This window comes from Staurois parvus, unplaced genomic scaffold (genome assembly GCF_062004578.1).
Source record: "Staurois parvus isolate SC_StPar_1 unplaced genomic scaffold, SC_StPar_1.0 ptg000401l, whole genome shotgun sequence".
NCBI lineage: Eukaryota > Metazoa > Chordata > Amphibia > Anura > Ranidae > Staurois > Staurois parvus.
Window position 1 is genome coordinate 2,921,769 of NW_028318197.1, and position 22,743 is coordinate 2,944,511.

At 39.8% G+C, this 22,743-nt stretch overlaps 1 protein-coding gene across 1 annotated transcript in view; it reads right to left on the reverse strand.

Annotated features, from left to right (window-relative positions):
- Nucleotides 1-7,780: 7,780 nt before the first annotated feature.
- Nucleotides 7,781-22,743, reverse strand: part of SEC23B (SEC23 homolog B, COPII component) — a 30,635-nt gene continuing 15,672 nt past the window's right edge. The window contains exons 7-20 of the mRNA XM_089686507.1: nt 22,221-22,365; nt 21,787-21,945; nt 19,936-20,051; nt 19,720-19,843; nt 19,010-19,090; nt 16,914-17,003; nt 14,743-14,849; nt 14,505-14,658; nt 11,746-11,823; nt 11,497-11,658; nt 11,218-11,304; nt 10,599-10,754; nt 10,161-10,226; nt 7,781-8,186 (exon numbers count right to left, since the gene is read on the reverse strand). Coding sequence (XP_089542633.1) covers nt 8,097-8,186; nt 10,161-10,226; nt 10,599-10,754; nt 11,218-11,304; nt 11,497-11,658; nt 11,746-11,823; nt 14,505-14,658; nt 14,743-14,849; nt 16,914-17,003; nt 19,010-19,090; nt 19,720-19,843; nt 19,936-20,051; nt 21,787-21,945; nt 22,221-22,365 — 1,615 coding nt within the window. The 3' untranslated portion in view covers nt 7,781-8,096. The remainder of the gene's footprint in view (nt 8,187-10,160; nt 10,227-10,598; nt 10,755-11,217; nt 11,305-11,496; nt 11,659-11,745; nt 11,824-14,504; nt 14,659-14,742; nt 14,850-16,913; nt 17,004-19,009; nt 19,091-19,719; nt 19,844-19,935; nt 20,052-21,786; nt 21,946-22,220; nt 22,366-22,743) is intronic.

A 22,743-nucleotide genomic window follows, 5' to 3' on the forward strand; every position in this document is an offset into this window, starting at 1 on the left:
TCTGGAGGGATTCTCTCTCATTGCCTGTTTTGGCTATGGGACAGAAAGTGAAGGGAAATCTCTCCAGTGGCACACAGAGATCACAGAATAAACCTGACAGGGATATAATCCAAAATGAAAAAAAAAAAGTTTTGCCTTTAGTTCTACTTTTTATTTATTTATTACAGGTACTTATATAACACTGTCAATTTATGCCGCACTTTACATATATACAGGTGAAACTCAAAAAATTAGAATATCGTGCAAAAGTTAATTTATTTCAGTAATGCAACTTCAATGGTGAAATTAATATATGAGATAGACTCATTACATGCAAAGCAAGATAGTTCAAGCTGTGATTTGTCATAATTGTAATGATTATGGCTTACAGCTCATGAAAACCCCAAATCCACAATCTCAGAAAATTAGAATATTGTGAAAAGGTGCAATATTCTAGGCTCAAAGTGTCACACTCTAATCAGCTAATTAAGCCATAATACATGCAAAGGGTTCCTGAGCCTTTAACTGATCTCTCAGTCTGGTTCAGTAGGAATCACAATCATGGGAAAGACTGCTGACCTGACAGTTGTGCAGAAAGCCATCATTGACACCCTCCATAAGGAGGGAAAGCCTCAAAAGGTAATTGCAAAAGAAGTTGGATGTTCTCAAAGTGCTGTATCAAAGCACATTAATAGAAAGCTATGTGGAAGGGAAAAGTTTGGAAGAAAAAGGTGCACAAGCAGCAGGGATGACCGCAGCCTGGAGAGGATTGTCAGGAAAAGGCCATTCAAAAGTATTGGGGACTTTCACAAGGAGTGAACTGAGGCTGGAGTCAGTGCATCAAGAGCCACCACACACAGACGGATCCTGGACATGGGCTTCTGTGAGATGGGGAAACAGCTTTCATTGTTTGAACACTGATTGAAGTAAATTAAAAACGTTCTGACTGACATTCTGCAGTTTAGCCACAAGATGTCACTGTTTCTAACACAGCCTCAGACTGCATAGCTATTTCTGTATTCAATAAGGGGTGGGGTTTTTTCAAGGAGAGTGAACAGGAAAAGAAAAGAGAAGCCATACTGGAGAGAGAAGGCTGAATGATCGGAGAATCCATGGCCATCCAGCGGTGAAGACTGCCCTCTGTAATCAGAAATCCCGTTGAGTGAAGCTGATGGTCTTCAAGACGCTAATCCTGTTCAAATAGGGGAAGATTTGCTGCCAGGAAGCTGATGGACAGAGGAGCAAAGCAACATACATTGCTGATAATATCGCATGATTAGTGGAGAGACTTTTGTTCTGTTCAGAGTCATCAGCGGCTGAAATACAGACCTGGGTTGGTAAGAATTGTGTACGCACCTCATTTCACTGTTGGCGCCTATAAGACTGAGACAGGCCTATAGTTTTTTAGTTAGGGTCTCTGTTTGTGTCAGGCCACAAGTGTTATTACTGATCATTGGAAGGACTCCACAACTTAAAGTGACATTTCACATTGGAGAACTGATAAAATCCTACAAACTCAAGCCAGACTGGCGTTTTGCTCAGAAGGAATACTCAGGCACGTGCTACAGGACCAGTTATGGGAGGGGGAATACTGTAGATTTGTGTAAGATTGTAAGCTGTTGTGCTGCACCGTAGGCTAGCCCATACCGTACACCCATACACTGATTCCTGCTCTTTGAGGGTAATAACCGGTAAGGTGTGGCAGCTTAGTTGTGCCCACCAGTAGGTAAATTACTAAACTTTCTACCTTCATCCATCAGAAGGCGCCGTGCTGTGCAGCACAAGGGTCTCAGCCTTTGGGCTGAGTGAATGTAAATTTATTGTATATTCCAGCATTTGTGGTTTTGTTTATTTGCCAGGTAGGGGTCAAATTTCCCGCTGGAGGCCAGGGTACGTCCTGGAGCTCGCAGGGACCGGAAGACAGATGCCGGCATCAGCTGGAGGAGATGGCCAGGGACGCTGCAGGGGGGACATCGCAGGAGCAAAGGACAAGGCAAGTGCTGCAGGGAATCGTTGAGCAACGCTGCATAGTATTCCCGAGTGTAGCTCGGGGTTACCGCTTTTGGTACTAAAACTTTACCCCAAGCTACACTCGGGAATACCGCCGGGAAGGGGGGGGGGGGTTAAAAGGAGATCCAAGTTCCCTTCTTTTAAGGTGTCAGGGGCTTCAATTGCTGGCCCCTCGTCTACTAGCTTTGCATTTTAAAAGCCAAGAGGTATCCTTCAGTTCGCCTCTGTAGGAAGTTGCTGAGGTAGATGGTGTACTCATTCCAGGCTATTCCCTATGCCCAATTCCACTCCACCCCACTGCAAAGGTACATTCTGTTTGAAACAAGAAGATTCCAGCCCTGGATTACTGCATATCTCTGTCTCCAGAGGTACTGCAAAGCCTGAATTGGCGGTTGACGATTCACAATTTGGAGATAAGGAGATCCTGTCGGCCAGTTATGTGGAAATTGGTAACCACCGATGCCAGCCTCTCAGGTTGGGGGCCCTCCTGAAGGAGGCCACAGTTCAGGGAACGTGGCTTCTACAAGAAAGGGTTCTGCCCATCAATGTCCTGGAAGTTTGGGCAGTGAGATTGGCTCTGAGGTAATGGACATCCAGGCTTCAGGGTTGGCCTGTGAGAATTCAGTCTGACAATACCACAGCAGTGGCATTCATCGACCACTGGGGCAGTACTAGGAGTCTAGGTGCTCAGGAGGAGGTGAATTACATTCTGACCTGGGAGAGAGATATGTTCCAAGTTTGTCAGCGGTGTTCATTTCGGGGATATAAAATTGGCAGGCGGATTATCTCAGTCGCTGATGGTTGATTCCAGGGGAATGGGCTTTGCATCCCAAGGTTTTCAAGAGAAGCTGCCAGTGATGGGGTTGCCCAGATGCAGATCTATTGGCATCCAGGTTCAACAAGGTTGGTTTTGTATCCAGGGTAAGGGATCCTCACGTGACAGGGGTAGATGCCTTTAGTGATTCCTTAGAACCAGTTTTCACCGATTTATGCCTTTCCCCCCAATTCAGCTGCTGCCACATCTTAGATTTGTGAGGAGTCTATTCTGCAGATAATTGTTCTGGCCTGGCCCAGAAGGGCCTGGTAGGCAAACATAGTAATGATGACAGTAGACAGGCCATGGTCCCTGCTGTGTCAGCCAGACCTGCTGTCTCAAGATCCTATATTGCATCCAGCTTTATGATTGCTCAATTTGACGGTGTGGCTATTGAAACCTAAAAGGATAGAGGAGTATCGGATTCTGTCATCCCCATCATGTTGGGTGCTAGAAAGGTAGTCTCTAGGAACATTTATTACATTTTCTGGTGTGAAGTTCGCAAATGGAACCCACAAAAGTATGTGATTGGTAGGATTCTGTCGTTTTTTCCAACAGGGTTGCAGAAGAAATTGGCTGTTTGGTATCATTAAGAGCCAGGTTTCAGCATATGCGGTTTTTTCCCCAGAGGCCCTTTGCATCTCACTCTTTGGTTTGCACTTTTTTACAGGGAGTAATGAGTATTGCTCCTTCCTTTAGGTTACATTTGTGTCTTTGGGACCTGATCTTTGTTTTGGCAGTTTAGCAAAAAACGGCATTTGAACCAATTGGAGAGATTCCACTGGTCCTGTTGATGCATAAGGTGTTGTTTCTAGTGGCAATCACTTCTGAAAGAAGTGTGTCAGAGCTATCAGCTCTTTCTTGCAGAGAACCGTTTCGGATAGTGCATCATAAGGTGGTTTTGCAACCTCAACTTTTTTTTACCAAAGGTGGTTTCTAGTTTATTTCAATTAGGACATTGTTCTGCCTTCATTCTTTCCTAGGCCTCAGTCAGCAAGAGAAAGATATTTGCATATCTTGGATATGGAATGCACTCTATTGATTTTCTTGAAGGTGATGGCACAGGTCAGATGCTCAGTTTGTGCTGGTGGAGGGACCTAGGAAAGGGCAGGTGGCATCCAAAGCAACTATTTCATATTGGATCTGCCAATTGACCATTCAAGCCTATGGTTTGAAAGGTTAGGTCCCACCCTTTCGGGTGAAGGCATATTCTCTACCAGGAGTGTGGGGGGCATCTTGGGCAATCCGCCATCAGGCGACAGTGGCTCAGGTTTGCAAGGCTGCTAAATGGCCTTTGGTTCACCCATTCACAAGGTTCTACAAGGTGGATGTTAGAGCCACAGAGAATTCTACCTTTGGCCAGTGTTTTACGGGCAGCTGAGGATGTCTTGAGGGATTATTGATGGTGGCCATCATGGTGTCACCCTCCCCTTATATTTCTTTATTGCTTTGGGACATCCCACATAGTCACTAATAGCCTGCTCTGTGGCCCTTGATGTACAATAAAAAAAACTGTATTTTTTAGATTGTAAGCTTGAAAGAGCAGGGCCCTCGATCCCCTCATGTTTTGCATTGTATTGGTATTGTTCTGTCACATGTTCTGTTCCCCTCTGTAATGTACAGCGCTGAGCTAACTATTGGCGCTTTATAAATACTGTATAATAATAATAATATAATAATTTTTTCTACATACTTACCTGTAAAATCAATTTCTTGGAGTACATCAAAGAACACAGAGCCCCTCTTTCTGGAATTTCATTGCCTGCTATAAAAACTGAAGTACTTCCTGTGTAGGAGGGGTTGTATAGCGGGGGACCTCCTCTGATTGGCCGACCAGTGTCCATTCACCTATAGGTGGCATAGAACCCACATAGTCATGAATAGACTGTTCTGTGTGAAGTACTCCAGGAAATGAATTTTACAGTTAAAGTGGTTGTAAACGCTTTTAATTTTACCTTTAAGATAAGCTTACCTGTAGGTACAATTAATATCTCCTAAACGTGCACCATTTAGGAGATATTCTCTCTTCATTTAATCCTGCGCATGTTCTCTGAAGGAATGGCATACCCATGCCATTCCTTCAGAGCTGTGTGCCATGGCCCAGCCTGTCAGAATGCTGGAGCTCGCGAATCCCAAAGGAAGATGGGTGAAGGTGAAAGACTTTACAGCGGTGACAGCGTGCCGCTGGAGGGCTTCGTTTTAACCTCCCTGGCGGTATTCCTGAGTGTAGCTCGGGGTAAAGTTTCAGTACCACAAGCAGTAACCCCGAGCTACACTCGGGCTTACCATGCGGCGCTGCTCCGCGATCCCTTGGTCACTTACCTTGTTCTGCACTCCTGCGATGTCCCTCCTGCAGTGTCCCCGGCAATGTAATTCAGCGGATGCTGGCATCCATCATCTGGGTTCCGTCCTCTGCGAGCATCGGGACGTATGGGGGACGAAACGGCAGGAAATTTGAAAATTACAAAAAGTGGCATTCACAAAAATCACATAGTAAAACATTACTGTACCAAACCATTTGACATACATTTTGTCCCTACTGCTTTGTCCTGTGCCCTGCCTTCATTTTTACTGTTCTTTCTACCTGGAAACTGAGAAACGTCCATGGCATCCAAAAAGCGTCCCTTTAGATCAAAAGCGGTTTTAGACCAGCTAGAGAACAGCGATAGTAAATTAGAACCACTTGTAGAATTGAGTGATAATGATTCGTGGGGAAATTCGTCATCAGACACTGAAAACGATTTTGCGACTTTGCTCAGTGATGTGCAAACTTGGCGCTATATTTCAAATTTCAGTGTTTTTGGTTTAGATTATAGTATTGAATTACATTTATTATTTTTTATGATTATTTATTAAATTATAATTTATGATTTCAGGTTTCATCCTATCCGGGATGTTTACTAGACTCTTGTTCGGACAGATTTCAGTGAGTTATTCCTAAGAATTACAGACCTACAATATAAAACGCCAAATTTCCATGCAAAATAATGGTACCGCTTTCAGCACCAAAAATCTGAAATAATCATACCGCCAAGGAAGTTAAGGTAGGTTTTACATTATGTGCTAGTATGCGATGAATACTGGCACATTATGACATTACCTTGCAGGGGATTTTTTTTTTGTCTGTGGTTTACGTTTAAAGAATGTAGAAAAGATCCAGTTTTCAGCTCCTGTTAAAAAGGTCCTGCATGATGTCTCCACATTTCTTGCAAGGGTGTCACAGATGTTCTTCAGGTCCCTTTGCAAGGCTCTTACAAGGTGTCTTACCACCTCCCTTGCAAGGGCCTCAGTGTCTTCTAAGTGGCCTTGTAAGGGTCTTGGCACATTGCGCCCACCTCCCTTGCAAGGATAACAAAGATAAGATATACCTGTGTTCAAATCCCAATAGCCTTCTGCTGCTGTAGCCCATCTGCTTCAAGGGTCAATGTGTTGTGCATTCAGAGATGGTATTTTGCATACCTTGGTTGTGACAAGTGATTATTTGAGTTTCGGTTGCCTATCATCTCAAACTAGTCTGCCCATTCTCCTCTGACATCAACAATGCTTTTTTGTCCACACATCTGCCGCTCACTGGATATTTTCTCTTTTTCAGACTACTCTCTGTAAATGTGATACAGCAGCAGCAGAAAACACCAGGTGTCACTCCTGTCAGCCAACAGAGGCTACAATTCGCACAGGCTCACCAAAATTGAATCGAAGATTGGAAAAACATTGCCTGGTCTAAGGAGTCTCAATTTCCCTAGGGATGGTTGTGCGTAAAAATCCCAGTAGATCAGCAGTTTTTGAAATACACAGACCAGCCCATCTGGCACCAACAACCATGCCACATTCAAAGTCACTTAAATCACCTTTTTGATACTCAAGTCATCGACACCAAGTCTAGATGCCTAAATGCATTGAGTTGCTGCCATGTGATTGGCTAATTAGCAATTTGTGTTACCAAGCAATTGCACAGGTGTACCTAATAAAGTGGCTAGTGTATATAACTCATCGGGTGCTAAAAAGGTGTGTGACCACATTTTAAACACTAAAAATTCTGAATGAACCCTCTGTACGTTGTTATACGCCCTTTCTAGCAAAATGTGAATGTAAAATATCGTATTGACTCGATATTTTATTAACTTGTATTGATGAGAAATGTTTAGATAGAAAGTCCTTCCACTGCTTGTATAAAACTCAAAAAGATGATTTAATAATAACGTTGCATAAAATTAGAAATAAAATATTGGCATACAGAATGTTTAAATAATGTCCAAAAAATATAGTTAAGTTCTTGATAATAAGATTGTATATATGTATATGTGTGTGTGTATGTCTGTCGCATCAAGGCTGCTATCGAGTGAGAGAGACTCAAAACCTTTGTTCTGCTACCAAAAGAGCAATCCAGCCCCCACCAACCTAAAAGTGGGTTGGTATTCTCTTGTAGTCCTACTAAGATAATTGCTTCTCTCAAAGTCTGAGTGTAACTTTATCTCTTACATAGATGGGGGAGGATGGGGGAAGGTATAGCTAATTGCTCTCATATGTGGCTTGAATGTAAAGGAAAAACCCAAGATATATGTTCACAGACTCTGAAGTCTAATTCCTTACTTTTCCCAATCTAGAACAAATATAAATATAATAACTCAATTATTCTATTAAGATCCAACTCATTCATACTTATGTTAGTACTGTTAATAAGAAGATATTAAATATTAGGTTAAGGAAAGCTTCTAACAGTGAACCAAAAAAAAAAAAATGAATGTTTTGTTACACGTTTAAGCTGGCCAACTGCATCAAAGTAATCACTCCCCAGCCAGTTCTACTCTGAAAAATGCTCCAGTGGATATAATGCCAATATGGTGCACAGAGACATGTTGTAGGAGAGCTACAAGGATCAGGTCTGGTTACTCACCTGTACTGCAACAGAAATAAGATACAACTGTGCTCATATACAAATAGCTTATTTAAAAAAAATAAGCAAACACAACACACAAGTTGTTGTTCACATCAGAATTTACTCTGAATTTGGTTGTACAGCTAATGCAGAGGAACAAAAATATGGAAAACAGTATTATCAAAGCATTATCAATATGTACAAATAATTTTTAACATTTTAAACTGTAATCATGTTGTAAATGACACAAATAATAAATTAAACCTAACACTACAATGATAAACTGACTTCTTTTTAGCTTTAAGTAAAACTTTGATTAGTTGTCTGAACTATGGAGGGGAATGTTATTCTTCTTCTAAAAAAAAGGTGGTTCATTGCACAGTTGTGTAGCTGAAACACTTCTGTCTTAAAAGGAAATTAGGACGCAGTAGAAACTGCTAACTTTTTCAAGTGATCCATAAAAACTTGTAGACTGACATCATCAGTAAGGATTGGTGCTCCAGATTCCTAGGGTACGTAAAAGAACAGAAGTCTGTAAATAGAAACATCTAGAAACAAATAGCACATCACATACAATGATCAGTCTCTTCAGACTTTAGTGAGAAATATGTAGGTAGAGAATGTTAAACTGCATGAAACAATGTTTTTGTGTACTTTGTCTACGTATCTCTACACTCGCCATAGATTCAAGTTGGCTGCTGATACCTGCAGCAGCTTTCATTGCCCACGTTCTGCCTATACTGAGCTTTAATGTTTACAGTGTCTACAATTCCTGTAGTGCCCAAGCTTACTCACTCCTTCCTGCCTTCCATATATTCCTAATGGCTAGTAAGGCAGTCTGTCATAGTGATGAGCCAATAGCAGAGAGGGGTAGGAGAAAGCAGCTAATCTTTGCCTTTACCAGAAGTCTTTCCCAAGCACAATGGCATTCAGGCAAAGCAGGACGACTAAAAGCTGCTGTAGACACCTTTAGGCACTTGCACTTCCTTTTTTTAAAGAAAATGAAAAAAGGGAAAGAAATGCTGCAAAGTATGGACAATTTTACTGGCTTTGGACTAAAACAAAAGAAAAAAAAAAAAACAAAAAAAACAACTACACACCACATTGGTAAATAGGAGGCTGAACTCAATAACTGCTGAAAAAATGCATGTTTTGTCTACAAATTGCTTAATGGTTTAATTTGGTAAAGCATAGTCTATTTTATATTCTGTTCTCTTCTCCATAACCAGGTATTACATTCCAGTTGGGACAGTAAGGATCAGTCAGTACTAAGCTCTAAAGAAAACCAAATATGTATGAAAAAAATAACTGGGTATGTGAGATGACCCAGTTACATTCCTACTGCAACTTATCTAGAGAAGGTGTAAAATTCAAGAATATAGAATATTTGTAGAAATTCAAGAATCACATAAGTGATTGCAATGGCTGGCTCCTTTTGTCCTACCCATTTTTTTTTTTAAATACTGCTTTCACTGAAAGAAATGCAAATGTACACAAACCATATATAAATACTCACCATATGCATACACATTAGTGGTGCACTGAAATGAAAATTTGGGTGCCGAAACCGAAAATTCAAAAATGCACTTGGCGAAAACCGAAATGCGCCGTTTTTAAAAATGAACATATATTTTTTGGAAAAAAATACTTTGATTAAAAAAAAAAAAAAAAAAACAATATAAACCCCAATTATTTTATAATATATGTAAGAGGATGTTACAGCGAGTAAATAGATACCAAACATGTCACGCTTTAAAATTGCGCACACGCTCGTGGAATGGCATGAAACTGCGTTACTTAAAAATGTCTACAGGTTAGCAGTGTAAATGTACAGAGGAGTTCTAGTGCGAGAATTATTGCTCTTGCGCCGACGTTCGTGGCGATACCTCACATGTGTGGTTTGAACACCATTTACGGGGGCACTTTAAGAAAAAAATGTATTTAATGTTTGTTTTTTTAAATTTTTGTACTGTTCCTTTAAAAACAAACAAAAAAAAAAATTGTAATCACTTTTATTCTTAATCAGAAGAAATGGATGCATCCCTTGTGATAGAAATAATTGACAGGTCCTCTTTATGGAGAAATATGGGTTCAATAAGACCCCACATCTCTCCTCTCCAATGTAAACAAAAAAAAAAATGGCCGGTACCGGAAGGGACATCACTCCAGTCCTCCAAGGGCATAGAGATGTGAGGCGGCCATCTTTCCTTCTCATCTCTATGCCCAACACCGGGATCGATGGTAAGACTGAACTACTGGGCAGGCGACGGTGGACAGGCGGCAGCGAGGTTTTTTCGGCACCTGCTTTTTTTTTTTTTTTTCATTTAGTCCGAAAGGGTTGTTTTCGGCCACTGGAATTTCGGTGCATCCCTAATACACGTCAGTTTTCAGCCATCAACAATGGTATTTGGTTAAATGATAACGAAGAAACCATTATTCTTTCACAACATACAAACTTTTGTGACCTATGCTGTAGCTTACCTGTCCCCAGTTGTACAGATTGTTGTGCGTTTGTGATGGATTCACTTTAGAAAGAAGGAATCTTGCCTAGAAAATAAGCATGTAACATTACTTTAACGTGAAGTTTTGTAGTTTCACAATAAGTAAGAATTTTTCACTCTGAAAACTTTTTTTCTCTTAAAAAGTTCAAACTGGCTTTAAAAAGGATCTGTAGTCTGACAACATGATTGTATCATGTTGTATCATGATTTTATCATACAACCAAACTGCAGTCAGAAGGAGCCAACATGAAGGCAATGATTCTAATTATTAACCATCTTTGTGCATGTGGCAATTCTACTAATGGATATTCTAAAACAGACTGTGTTGCATAACCTTTTACTCTCAGGTAGCAAATCTTTAGCACACTATAGAAAAGCTCTTTCCAAATCAATGCCAACAAAACAATCGGAAACGTACCTGGCTCCCTCCGTGCTCTGTATTGATGTAACGAGGCATTGGAAATCTGCTTTGTAAGATTTCTTGAGCGTCATCTAGTGGTGCCTGCAGAAGGTGTTTGAAATTCTCATACTCTGGCATGTCCTGGTAGCCAGCTTTACGCCACTGGGCAATTGTCTGTGGAAATGCCATGATAAAATAAATGGTAATAGAATGTACTATAGAAACACTAAAACCGTGTGACCTATTAGTGAGTGTAAAGTTTGTTTTTTATGGCTGTATGTAGGAACAACATAAACATCAGTATCAATGATCGATAACCAACATATTTAAAGGGCACAGAGTTCAGAAACATTTTATGTTGTCAGTTTAATTCTCACATCAGAATACTTCCCACAAGCTGATGTAATTGAATAAGAAATGTAAAAATGAACACATACATTGAATTTATTACTTATAACCATCGGTTGGGACTCCCATATGCCATATGGTGGCAAGATTTAGACACAACAAGCATGTCTGAACACACAAGGACATGACCATTTCTTACACATACTGTATCTACTAAAAATGAAATATCAGTTCCAGGTGGCTTGTAAATAGTAGTTCTCTATCTAGTTACTTCACAGTACCCACTTACCTCTCCAAGGTAGATAACAATCTGGAAAAAGGTATCCATAAGCAGAATCCGGTCTGGTAAAATACTACTGCTGTCCAACAGCACAGGCTGGAAAAAAAAAAAAAAAGCAGATGTAAATATGTATAGTATGAAATGTGAGGTATTCGAGGTCTGGTGATGTACTTCGTGCAGAAACGTGCAATGTCCAGTTAATCCACAACCAGCTGACCCAACAGACATTTTGAATCTAAAATACTAGACATATTCAAATCACATCATCTTCCAAGGTTATTTTCTTACCTCTGGTGGTCCATGAAAAGAATAAGAATAAAGGATAGGCTGAATCATGATAAGGGACTGGGTCAGGTCTTGTCTAGCAAAGTGATGTCTGTAGTAAGAGGATTCATCTGGGCTGTTATTAAACACTTGCAGGAAGGGTGATCTTCTCAAGTGGAACATGAACTGTGTCATTTTAAAAGATGACAAATTAATATAATTGGAATGGAATTATCAGAGAAAAAACAGACAAAGCTGCTGAATTATTCTTACTTGTGGATAAAGAGAGAAGGAGTCTGACAGTCTGAAGGAGGTTGGGTCATCCTTGTTGTACTGTCCAAATTTCTGGCACTATAAAAGAACACAGGTATACATATATAAATAATGCATGAATTCAATTTTACATGCTGCAGCTGTGAAAATATGCCTTAGGAAATGTCTAGAAAAAACCCCCCAAAAAAAACAAACAAACTATGCATATAGCAGGATTATTTGGGGAAAAATAAGAGCTATCTTAAGTAAAAGTTGAACCATAGAGAATGTGGAATGGGTGTGTGTGTGTGGGTGTGTATATATATATATATATATATATATATATATATATATATATATATATATATATATATATATATATATATATATATACACACACACACACACACACACACACACACATTTTTTTTTCCCTTTTTAAAGCGTTACTAAATACACTATATCTGGTCTCCAATAGTACACAGAGCCATGGAAATATAACTACTTTAGTAAATATCCACATGGAAGAAAAATATTCTAAAAATGTTCTTCCCAAATATATTGACATATATTTGAAATGCTACAATTTTGGCGCTATATATATACATATATATATATATGTGTATGTATGTATGTATGTATGTATGTATGTATGTATGTATGTATGTATGTATGTATGTATATATATATACATATACACACACACACAATGTTGAAATGCATTTTTATTACAAAATATGAAAAATATTTTTAAAGATAATTTCAAATATACTGTATGTCTTTAAAAATACAAAATCTACATTTTTGGAATGCACTTATAAAAACATATGTAAAAATATGTTAAAATAACTTTTTTATATGTTAAAAAAATCTGAAGAATAGAACATTTTAAAAAAATATATATTTTTTAAATATATTCTTCAGACGACTATTGCAAATAATGTTTTTATTCACAGATGTAAAAATTAAAAATCCATTTCTGTGCATCTACAATGCTTTAAATGTTAACCCCTTCCCAACGCCTCCCAGCGGCCCCGTAAGTGGGTCTTAACATCAAACAAGGGACAGACTTCCTGATTAAGTCACCATTCGGATTGGCCATCACAGTGGTCACATGAGCAGGACCCCACTCCATCAGCTCCTGTTCATAAAAGAGACCAAAAGCTGTGTGTACCAGCTTCATCTCTGTGCTAGGAACATGCAATGAGTTCTCTCTTAGCACAGAAACCTCAGCCCCACAGATGCATATGCACAGTGTGTGAGCTTTACAGTCTACCCAACTCTGCTTCGGCACATATTCATTACATAGTTGGAAACAGATTTTAACAGAATTTTTTAAAATTAGTGGCAAATGACATTTCTTTAAATTAATACATTCATTATTACATTGTTCCCGAATGTATTGGACAATTTTGCTGAGGAAAAAATAGTAGCCTCTGGGTAATCAATTTACAATGCAGGGATTTAAAAAAAAAAAAAACAAAACAAAAAAAAAAAAAAACAAACTTTGCTTCAGATCTTTACTGCTCTTAATAGCTTTTTGTTTCACCGTGTCCTTTGCAAACAATGCTGAATAGGAAGGTCTGGTTCATTATAACCTCCTGGTACACTACCAGTGCTCTGATGAGGAAAGCCACAGGGTCTACATCTGTTTAGTGTTAAACTGTTAAGTATTTAACTCTTAGGCAATATCCCACCAAAACTGAATTTCCTATTGCAGGCGGTGCCTAAAAGTTGACTTTCATCTTAGAGCAGACTTCAGGGAAAATCAGCCAGCCAATCACATAAGCAGGACATGATATTTTGGGGGTGTTCCATACACTAATGCAGCGTTTTTCAACCACTGTGCCGCGGCACACTAGTGTGCCATGAGATATTGTCTGGTGTGCCGTGGGAAAAATTGCCTCGGCTCACAAATAGACGGGCAAACTACGGCCCGCGGGCCGTATACGGCCCGGCGGACCTTTTAATCCGGCCCACGGAGCGTGATACTGTCAGGATGATCTGTCCCCCTCGACGTATCTGCGCATGTGCCGGAGATTGCCGATCGGCTGCTAATGCCTGAAACTGGCACATGCGCAGATACGTCGAGGGGGACAGATCCTCATAGGAGACCTACACCGGAACGGCGAGAGGAACGCGCGGCGCAAAGGTAAGTGAATTGACACAGGGGGGGCTTGGGGACTTAATATGGGGGATGAATTAATATGGGGAATGAATTACTATAGGGGGGATGAATTACTATATGGGGGATGAATTACTATGGGGGATGAATTACTATGGTGGATGAATTACTATATGGGGGATTAATTACTATGCTTACTATGGGGGAATATTACTATACTTACTATGGATGACACATACACATCATTCATCTACTCTTGGTCCGGCCCCCGGGTCCAATTATAAAATACTTTATTATTTCATAATAAAGTAATTATAAAATAATTTCTTTGTGTTTGATTCCTATTCAAGAGAATTACTTTATATATAGTCAATATAGGCACAGAGGTAAATTTTTTTAACATTTTCTAATGGTGGTGTGCCTCGTGATTTTTTTCATGAAAAAAGTGTGCCTTTGCACAAAAAAGGTTGAAAAACACTGCACTAATGTACAAGATGACTCCAGGTTGCCAGATTACATTGAATTTTTACAGAAAATTACAGCAACTGCCGATTAGAAAGGAAATTATGTTGCAATTAAATATGCTAGATTACTTTTTTTTGCTATATTTTCTTCCACGAAAGTGGAGTAATCCTTTAAACAATATGGAACTTACAAGTCTGATGAGTTGTCTGTCCAACCATCGGAGCACATCAGGCCCTTCCTCTGTTTCTGCTCTGTACACTCCCAGGCGAGCCATTAAGACTGCAGCAGCTTCTTGATCAAAGGCAGCCTCTATGTGCTGGAGCTGTGTTTGAGCATCTGCCCAGCTATAGACAGAAACATAAAAATGTCAATTCCGTGTGTTTTGTACACTCAGTAAAACAGACAGCAGGAAAAAATAAAGCACTTACTTCCTGGCGATAGTAGTGACTCTAATGCGTTTCTGTGTGCTGGAATGCTGGTACTGTGTGACAAACTGGACAGCTCCTCTCCCCCCCTGAGGGATCGGTGCATTGTGCTAAAAAGAAGTTAGATTCAAAATCATTCTCAAATCCCTATAAATGTTCTAAATCAAGCATATCAATTTAGGCATTTCAATGCAGGTCAACAAATTTAATGAGGCACAAAGTCTGCCCCAGATAGGGCAGTTAATTTGACTGAACTTATTTTTGGATTTTTTAATTCCAAATAAAACACACTTGCCCCCCTGCCCACCTCATAGTCCTGTACCACTAGCATACATTGTTTTTTTTAACCATTTATACCCTCCCACTCCAGTTCTGTATGCCAGAAGATATGGGCAAGTCACACCCCTCAAAAGAAGTATCCTTGAAGTCTGAAGGAAGAGGGTGGGTTAGTTGGACCAGGTCTGGTAGCTGCACTGAGTAGAACAGTCAAACTCTGGTGCCTAATGGACTGTACAGACATATTTAGACACACTGCACAACTGTTCTACCAGCAGAGTGGAGGTAATACTATAAAAATGGAAGTTGCAAGTACAATGTCTGAATCAATATCAATTCTTGTTACGTTACTTCAACTTGGCTTTAAAGTACATCAGGTGGCAAAATGACTGCATTTAGTACTTAACTTAATAAAGGTTATCAATCTATAATGAAAACATACAGATGGAGTGCTGATGGGCACTGGATGTCCTAGAAGTGCAACGTTTATTATCAGTGACGCTTTGGTAGAGGGGAGCTGCCATTTCTTTTAAATATATCAGAAAGCATCAATCTACTTGCAAACCCAATCTTGACTCTTAAGAGTTTAAACACTACAGATAAGCTGAGAAATTAGTGAATCAGTGAAAATGAAGTTGTGATGTTTTTCACTTTATATACTATCAACTCAAAAACACAAAACGGAAATGTAAAGCATATGTCATACAAAGCTTGTCCTAGAAGTACGGAACAGAATAACTAAACTAAAGTTCCGATAGATCCCTCTTGTAGCCAGTCTGCAGATCTTAGCATTTATTACAAATGTAAAAAAAAAAAAAAAAAAAAAAAAAAAAAAAAAACACACACCCAAAACAACACGACAAACAGATAGTGGGTGTTGTCTTGGTTATCCCCATGGTTTCTCTTTTTGTGCTGAAACATTGTCAGTTGAAGAAAAGTTTGGAAGAGCAAGCTTAAACAATGTAAACTCCTAGATTGTAAGCTCCAAGGAGCAGGGCCCTCTAATCCCTCTTGTATTGAACTGTATTGTCTCCCACTATAATGTAAAGCGCTGAGCAAACCGTTGGCGCTATATAAATCCTGTATAATAATAAACTAAATTACAACAGTTGAATTAAACACTGCAATAATAAGTCAAAAGAGCACAATACTTTCCCCTTTAGCACACGATGTACATTAGTCAAAACATGCAGTTCCAAGTGCTTGAAAAAAAAGGCAAAAAAACTATTCATCAGTATTACCTGTGATCGCCCTACTGACACACCATGCCTTGTGTCTGTGTGTTTTGCTTTCTCATGTGATAGCTTACACAAGGAAAGCCATGAACAGTAAGGTATTAACAAATAAATATAACACCAAATCTCCTGAGACCAGTAATCAGAGGTAGCAGTGCTTTAGATCTCACACTGCAGACATACAGCTATGATGCTGTAGGCTCTGCTATTTTTCAGAAGAAAATGAAAAAACAAAAAAAGTAAACTTTTCAGAGCACTACTTAGGCACAATCGGCTTTTCTAAATGTTCCCTATAACATAGCAAATCTTCACCGTTTGATTTCAGGTCCGCTTAAAAAAGGGTCATGCTTCCCAACAGTGGAGTCTGATAGGCTAACTGACCCTCTGGCTTTCTTTGAATCGCTTGGGAGCTTCAGTGACATCTCTATGCTGCATCTCTTCGATTGTAAGCTCCAAGGAGCAGGACCCTCCTATCCCTCTTGTATTGAACTGTATTGTCTCCCGTTATATTGTAAAGCGCTGAGCAAACTGTTAACGCTATATAAATCCTGTATAATAATAATTTCCTGGCTCTGTTCTTGCCCTCCCAGAAGTTTTGAGACTACTAGCATTCCTTGAGGTGTTCCCACTCCTCTTGTATTTACCATCATATAAAACGCATACCTGATTTACAACTTCAAAATAAATTCCAAGTGTTGTTGTTGGATCTAGGCTACAGATTTTCCACTGGCATGTTCCACCAACTCCCAATTCCTAGAACACATAAAAGAAAGCATATTTATTCCTTAAAGATGTCTCTTCCAAATATTTGAGTTTATCTCATGACAAAATATTATCATGAAAACGTTTGCGGAATTACTGCTCGTGGTTAAGAAAAGAGTCATCCTGTACATGCATTGGTATAAATGGATTGTGCTTGGTGTATAATGTTAAAGGAAATTTAAAACAAAAAGCAGCTCTTATATAAAATATGGCATATGTTAGGCTTGCCATAGATTTAAGATTGAGGTCAAAAGAACTGACCACAACATGATAGTTCTGCAGGTCGACTGTGGCATAAACATCCCCTTTTAGATTGTACGCGCAGGGCCCTCTGATTCTTCTTGTATTGTAACTGTACTGTGTCCCTTCATTTTCTAAGCACTGCACAAACTGTTGCAGTTATATAAATACTGTATTATACGAATACTATTACTCAGTTGGACATTTCCTAAATAGACACCCCCAGTGCCAGCCTTATAAGAAGTGGGCAACAAAAGCAACTGTATGGTGTTATCCACTCTAGAAAACCAGATTGCCCATGCCATCAATTACTGTGATAGATGGCATTTTCAGACATCAATCAAGGGTTTCTGATGGGATGGTTACTGGCCCAATAATCGCACTACTGGAAGGAGAGAGATGTAAGCAACACACCTACACCTACTGTCTTGATTTTCACAGAAGTCTCACTCATGCTGCAGAACATCTATTGCTGGTGGAGTGGAGTGACAAAGTTACACAGTTGGAATCTTTACTTAAAGCGATTCTAAAAGGTTAATTTTTTTTTTTTTTTTAAATAAAAAAACATGTTATACTTACCTGCTGTGTGCAGTGGTTTTGCAGAGAGCAGCCTGGATCCTCCTCTTTGTGGGCGCTCTTGGCTCTTTTCGGTTTTGTGCCCCCATAGCAAGCAGCTTGCTATGGGAGCACCCGAGCAGATGTTCCCAAGCCGCTGCTTCGTGTCCATTCACACACAGAGCCGTGGCTTAGCTCCGCCCCCTCTCTCCTCATTGGCTGACTAGTGGTGATTGATAGCAGAGGGAGCCAATGGCTCCCACTTGCTTTCTCAGCCAATGAGGAGCCACTGACCCAGGATTACCGAGGCTGTTGTGCACTTCGATGGATCACGATGGGGCTCAGGTAAGTAATGAGGGAGATGGGGGCACTGTTGTACACAGAAGGTAAAAAACCTTCAGACTTTACAACCACTTTAAGGCACAGTGGTGGAAGATCTTATTGTGAAGATTGCACTGTAGTAGTCTCGTTGCTAATGCTGTAGTATTTGTAGATACAGGTGTACCTCGGTTTACGAACGCCTCAGTTCACGTAATTTTTGGTTTACGAATGAAAATCCATTGAAAATAATGCCTCGGTTTACAAATTTTTTTCGCAATACAAAGTGTATGTCGGTGCCGATTTTTAAATGTAATTGCCAGCTTTTCTTTTTCTTCACTATAGCTCACAGAACTAGCTGTCACTTTCACCGGAGCTAAAAGATACTTTGTTTCTTTTATCTCAGGAAACAAACTAAAAGGAAACTCTCTCTCTTTCTTTTAGCTGGGGGGAAAGTGACAGCTGATTCTCTGAGCTATAGTAAAGAAAACAAAAAGCCGGTAATCACTTTAAAAACCGACACGGACCTATAGTGACAGCAACTTTTTTTTTTTACTTTTTTTCTGACCTCCAGAACGAATTAAATCGGTTTTCAATGCATTCCTGTGGGAAGCCGCGTTTCGGTTTATGAAATGTTTCACAATACGAAACGTTCCGGACAGCATATTACATTTGTAAACAGAGGTACACCTGTATTGCTATAAAGTCTTAAAAGAATGTGAAATTTGTTCATACAGAAGTAACTAGAATCTCTGAAATAAGACTGTTTCATCAGAAAAGATATAGATTTTAGTGGATAGAATGTGTTACAATATAAAACAAATAATCTTCTTACTGTACTGAAAACTAAAACAGCTACAAAAGTTAGTTTTCTTACAACTTACATTTTCTGAAATGCATGGACTCTTCACATTTAGGGAAACACAGGGGCCAATAGCACCAGATATTTTCAATTCTCTTGAAGTCTATAAGGAACAAATGAAAACTAGGAAAATTGAATATTTGCATGTACCATATTATTTAAACATATAAAAATATAAACACTAGCATTTTGTAATGTAATATGTGATGCAAGCAAACAAATTGATTTGCGTTTGTTATTTTTCTCAGGAGTTGTAAACCTGCTCACTGTCAGTCAACCTAAGCCACTCTTCAGATACAAGTACAGTGTACACTAGCATTCATACTGTGTGGCAGCCCAAAGTAAATATACCAGGACACTTTTAAATCTCATATTTGCATCCATACAATCCACAGCAGAACCACGTTCAGGGGTCTCTAAGTTTGTGGAAAGTGGTATAGCAGACATATGCTGTTCGGATTAGGACCTTACTGGGTCACAGTGCGCTGCAGCACAGGATATTATTGTGTGATTCAAAGTGAAATTATTTTTGGTTACATTATGCCCAAAGTACCGACAGATTTAATTTATCCTACCCAGTTAAGAATACCAAAATCGATGCTAAAAAAATCTTTTTTTTACTTCTAAGAAATATAATGTTTTATCAAATATAACAGTTATCTTAAGTATTAAAGTTGGAAAAATACGCAACAGGTTAAAAGCAGGACAAACCTTTACAGGATAGATTCTTACCTTTACTTCAAGGCTGGCACCAAAGGCCATTTTGAACTCTCCATTTAAATCTTTGCTAAAAACTCTTTGGAATGTTTGTTTAAATAAGGATGTATTGAAAGAATCTCCTATGACAATCTCACCTCTGAAAAATACAGACAAAAAACTGTAAATACCACCAGCCTGTGAATTATGTACAGCTGCACATCATGTTATCATACTGTACTTCTACCATACCCTGTGAGGTTCGAACAGCATTTCATCTCTAAAAGACCAGTCTGGTCCAGGGCACAGGCATAGATGTCAATGCAGTGACCATTCGTTGCACAACGGTTTGCCAATCCTTCATAGTGCTGTGCAGGGGAAAAAAAAAAAAAGTAGTAAAAGCGTTACTTGTGAATAAAGAGTAAAAGTAAATTTTGATCACAGTAAAAGTAGCCATTGCAAACTTGCTAGTACAGCACATTTGTTTTACGCTGATTATAAAATTAAAGGGGGCAGTCAACGCTCTGTCCAACCTCAGGGCCAGTTCTGACAAGAGGCCTGCACAGGGTTACATAAACCTATAAATTCAGATTAGCCAAACTTTGGATAAAGATGGGGACAGAAGGGCCACCTTACAAGAGCGGTGACAACAGCTAGAAGAGCAATCTTCTCTAATCTGCCCTAAGGTCTCTTTCCCTCTGTCAGTGTATAGTTGGCCAGCTCAAGGCACCCAAATTAGGCTGGATCAGTTCTCATGCCTGCAGGTGTTCTTACACCTAATCTGCCCTTGACTGCTTCATACAATAGTTGAAAATGATGTCTGAAGCAGAATAACAAAGTTTATCTAAATGCTAAGAACTTCTGTTATTTGCCCCCCCCCCCCCCTTTGGTTTTTTAACATCCAGATCTTTTAGATTTTACTAAGGTCAGTCTAGTGCAGCAATGGGCAAACTACAGCCCGCGGGCCGTATACGGCCCGGCGGACCTTTTAATCCGGCCCGCGGAGCTAGGCTCCCGCTAGGCTCCTCTCACAGTCCGCCCTGAAGACCGGTGTAGCATGAAAATCTGTCTCCTATGAGGATCTGTCCCCCTCGACGTATCTGCGCATGTGCCGGAGATCGCCGATCGGCTGCTAATGCCTGAAACTGGCACATGCGCAGATACGTCGAGGGGGACAGATCCTCATAGGAGACAGATTTTCATGCTACACCGGAACGGCGCAGGAACACGGCGAGAGGAACGCGCGGAGCAAAGGTAAGTGAATTGACACAGGGGGGACTTGGGGACTTAATATGGGGGATGAATTACTATAGGGGGGATGAATTACTATGCTTACTATGGGGGAATATTACTATACTTACTATGGATGACACATACACATCATTCATCTACTCTTGGTCCGGCCCCCGGGTCCAATATATGAACCCATTGCGGCCCTCAAGTCAAAAAGTTTGCCCACCCCTGGTCTAGTGGAAGACTTTCACTATACAAGTTGACTTGCATATAAACTGCATTTTCCCTCATGCAGAAGATAGTTTACTTTCCACTTCGTTTCACAGGAGACTGTGGCTTTCTTGCGTAGGCTGCTGCAATTTAAAACTAGTCCCTGACATACCATCAATAAAGTTAATGCTGTCAAATTTGCATGACTTTATAAAAAAAAAGACGAATATTTGAAAGCTTTTGCTAGTGTTCCAGCGATTATTTCCATTTCGATGCAATTTTCAGACTGTACACCCACAATGACCTAAAAATAGTACAAGATTTTCCTCCTGAATCCTGTATTTTACCCTGGAACAACAAATTTTCTGAAAAGATTTTTATGACAACTGTATTTAACCAAGGCCTGTGATGATTACAAGCAATGCTGAAATCTGGTTCACAAGGGTGAATCACATGGTTTGTTGCCAGGTCAGATATTGACATCAAACAAACTGATGTCTCTTTTTTGATCAATGGACCCTTGATCTGAGGCCCCTTCAGAAAACAAAGATCCACACTGTTATAAGTCCCTTTTGTGAAAGCAAAAAGAGCAGCTATTGTACATCTGCATAATAACTTCCCACACCCACAATTATTTGCAAAAGATAAATCATTTCATGCCTTGATAGCCTTTTTCATAAAACGAGCGTTGTCCTTCTCTATGTCGTGCCAGGAACGAATTGGTGTTTTCAGCTCGTCTCCAACCACCATGCCTGGTCCTTGGGTTGGTGGACCTCCTGTAAACAGCATTATTCTAGCTCCAGTGTTTGGGAGGGTTCCCTAAAGAGATCAATAAAATTACATATCACATCTAAAAAAAAACCACTTTCAATACAAAGCATATCACTGCATTAAAATGTAACTGAATCTACATGCAACACAACTGGCTCTACTAAACCTTCTGTAACAGCGTCTATTGTACACTAAATACCAATGCTAATTAAATAGTACATGCTAGATAATACTAAAAAGACTTTTATTTTGGCTTTGCTTTAGGAGTCATGATCAATAAAAAGGTAATTTGATAATTTAAACTCCTCCACTCAAACAGTTACCTCCAACAAACCAACTGCAATAGACAAAGCTACACCAGTAGATCTCAGCGGTCTTTTCCCCTGGGGTACGGGCCATGGATCACGCTGTAATTCCCCAAGCAGATCTGTGAGGTTCATGTCAATTTTGTGAACGGGCTGTAAAAATCTAGAACAGTGATTGAAAAGAACATATTTGTTATGGTTTTTAAATGCGCTTTAATTTTCATACATATAATCCATAACTAACAGGTAACCACAGAAGCTGACAGTCTACTGACCGGCTCTAATATGTATACACACCATAGTGCGCCACCAACTGAGGCTTATCAGGGGGAAATGCTGGACAATGCCTAATCATTTTTGCTTTCTCCCAAACAAGCAGGTGCCAGTATAGTCTTTAGTGCCCCACCCCACAGGGTAATCACCATCGGGCACACAATACCATCCTAAACAGTCAAATAATGGGCAGCACAGTGGCTAAATGGTTAGCACTTCCGCCTGGCAGTACTAGGGTCGTTAATTCGAATCCCAGCCACGTCACCAC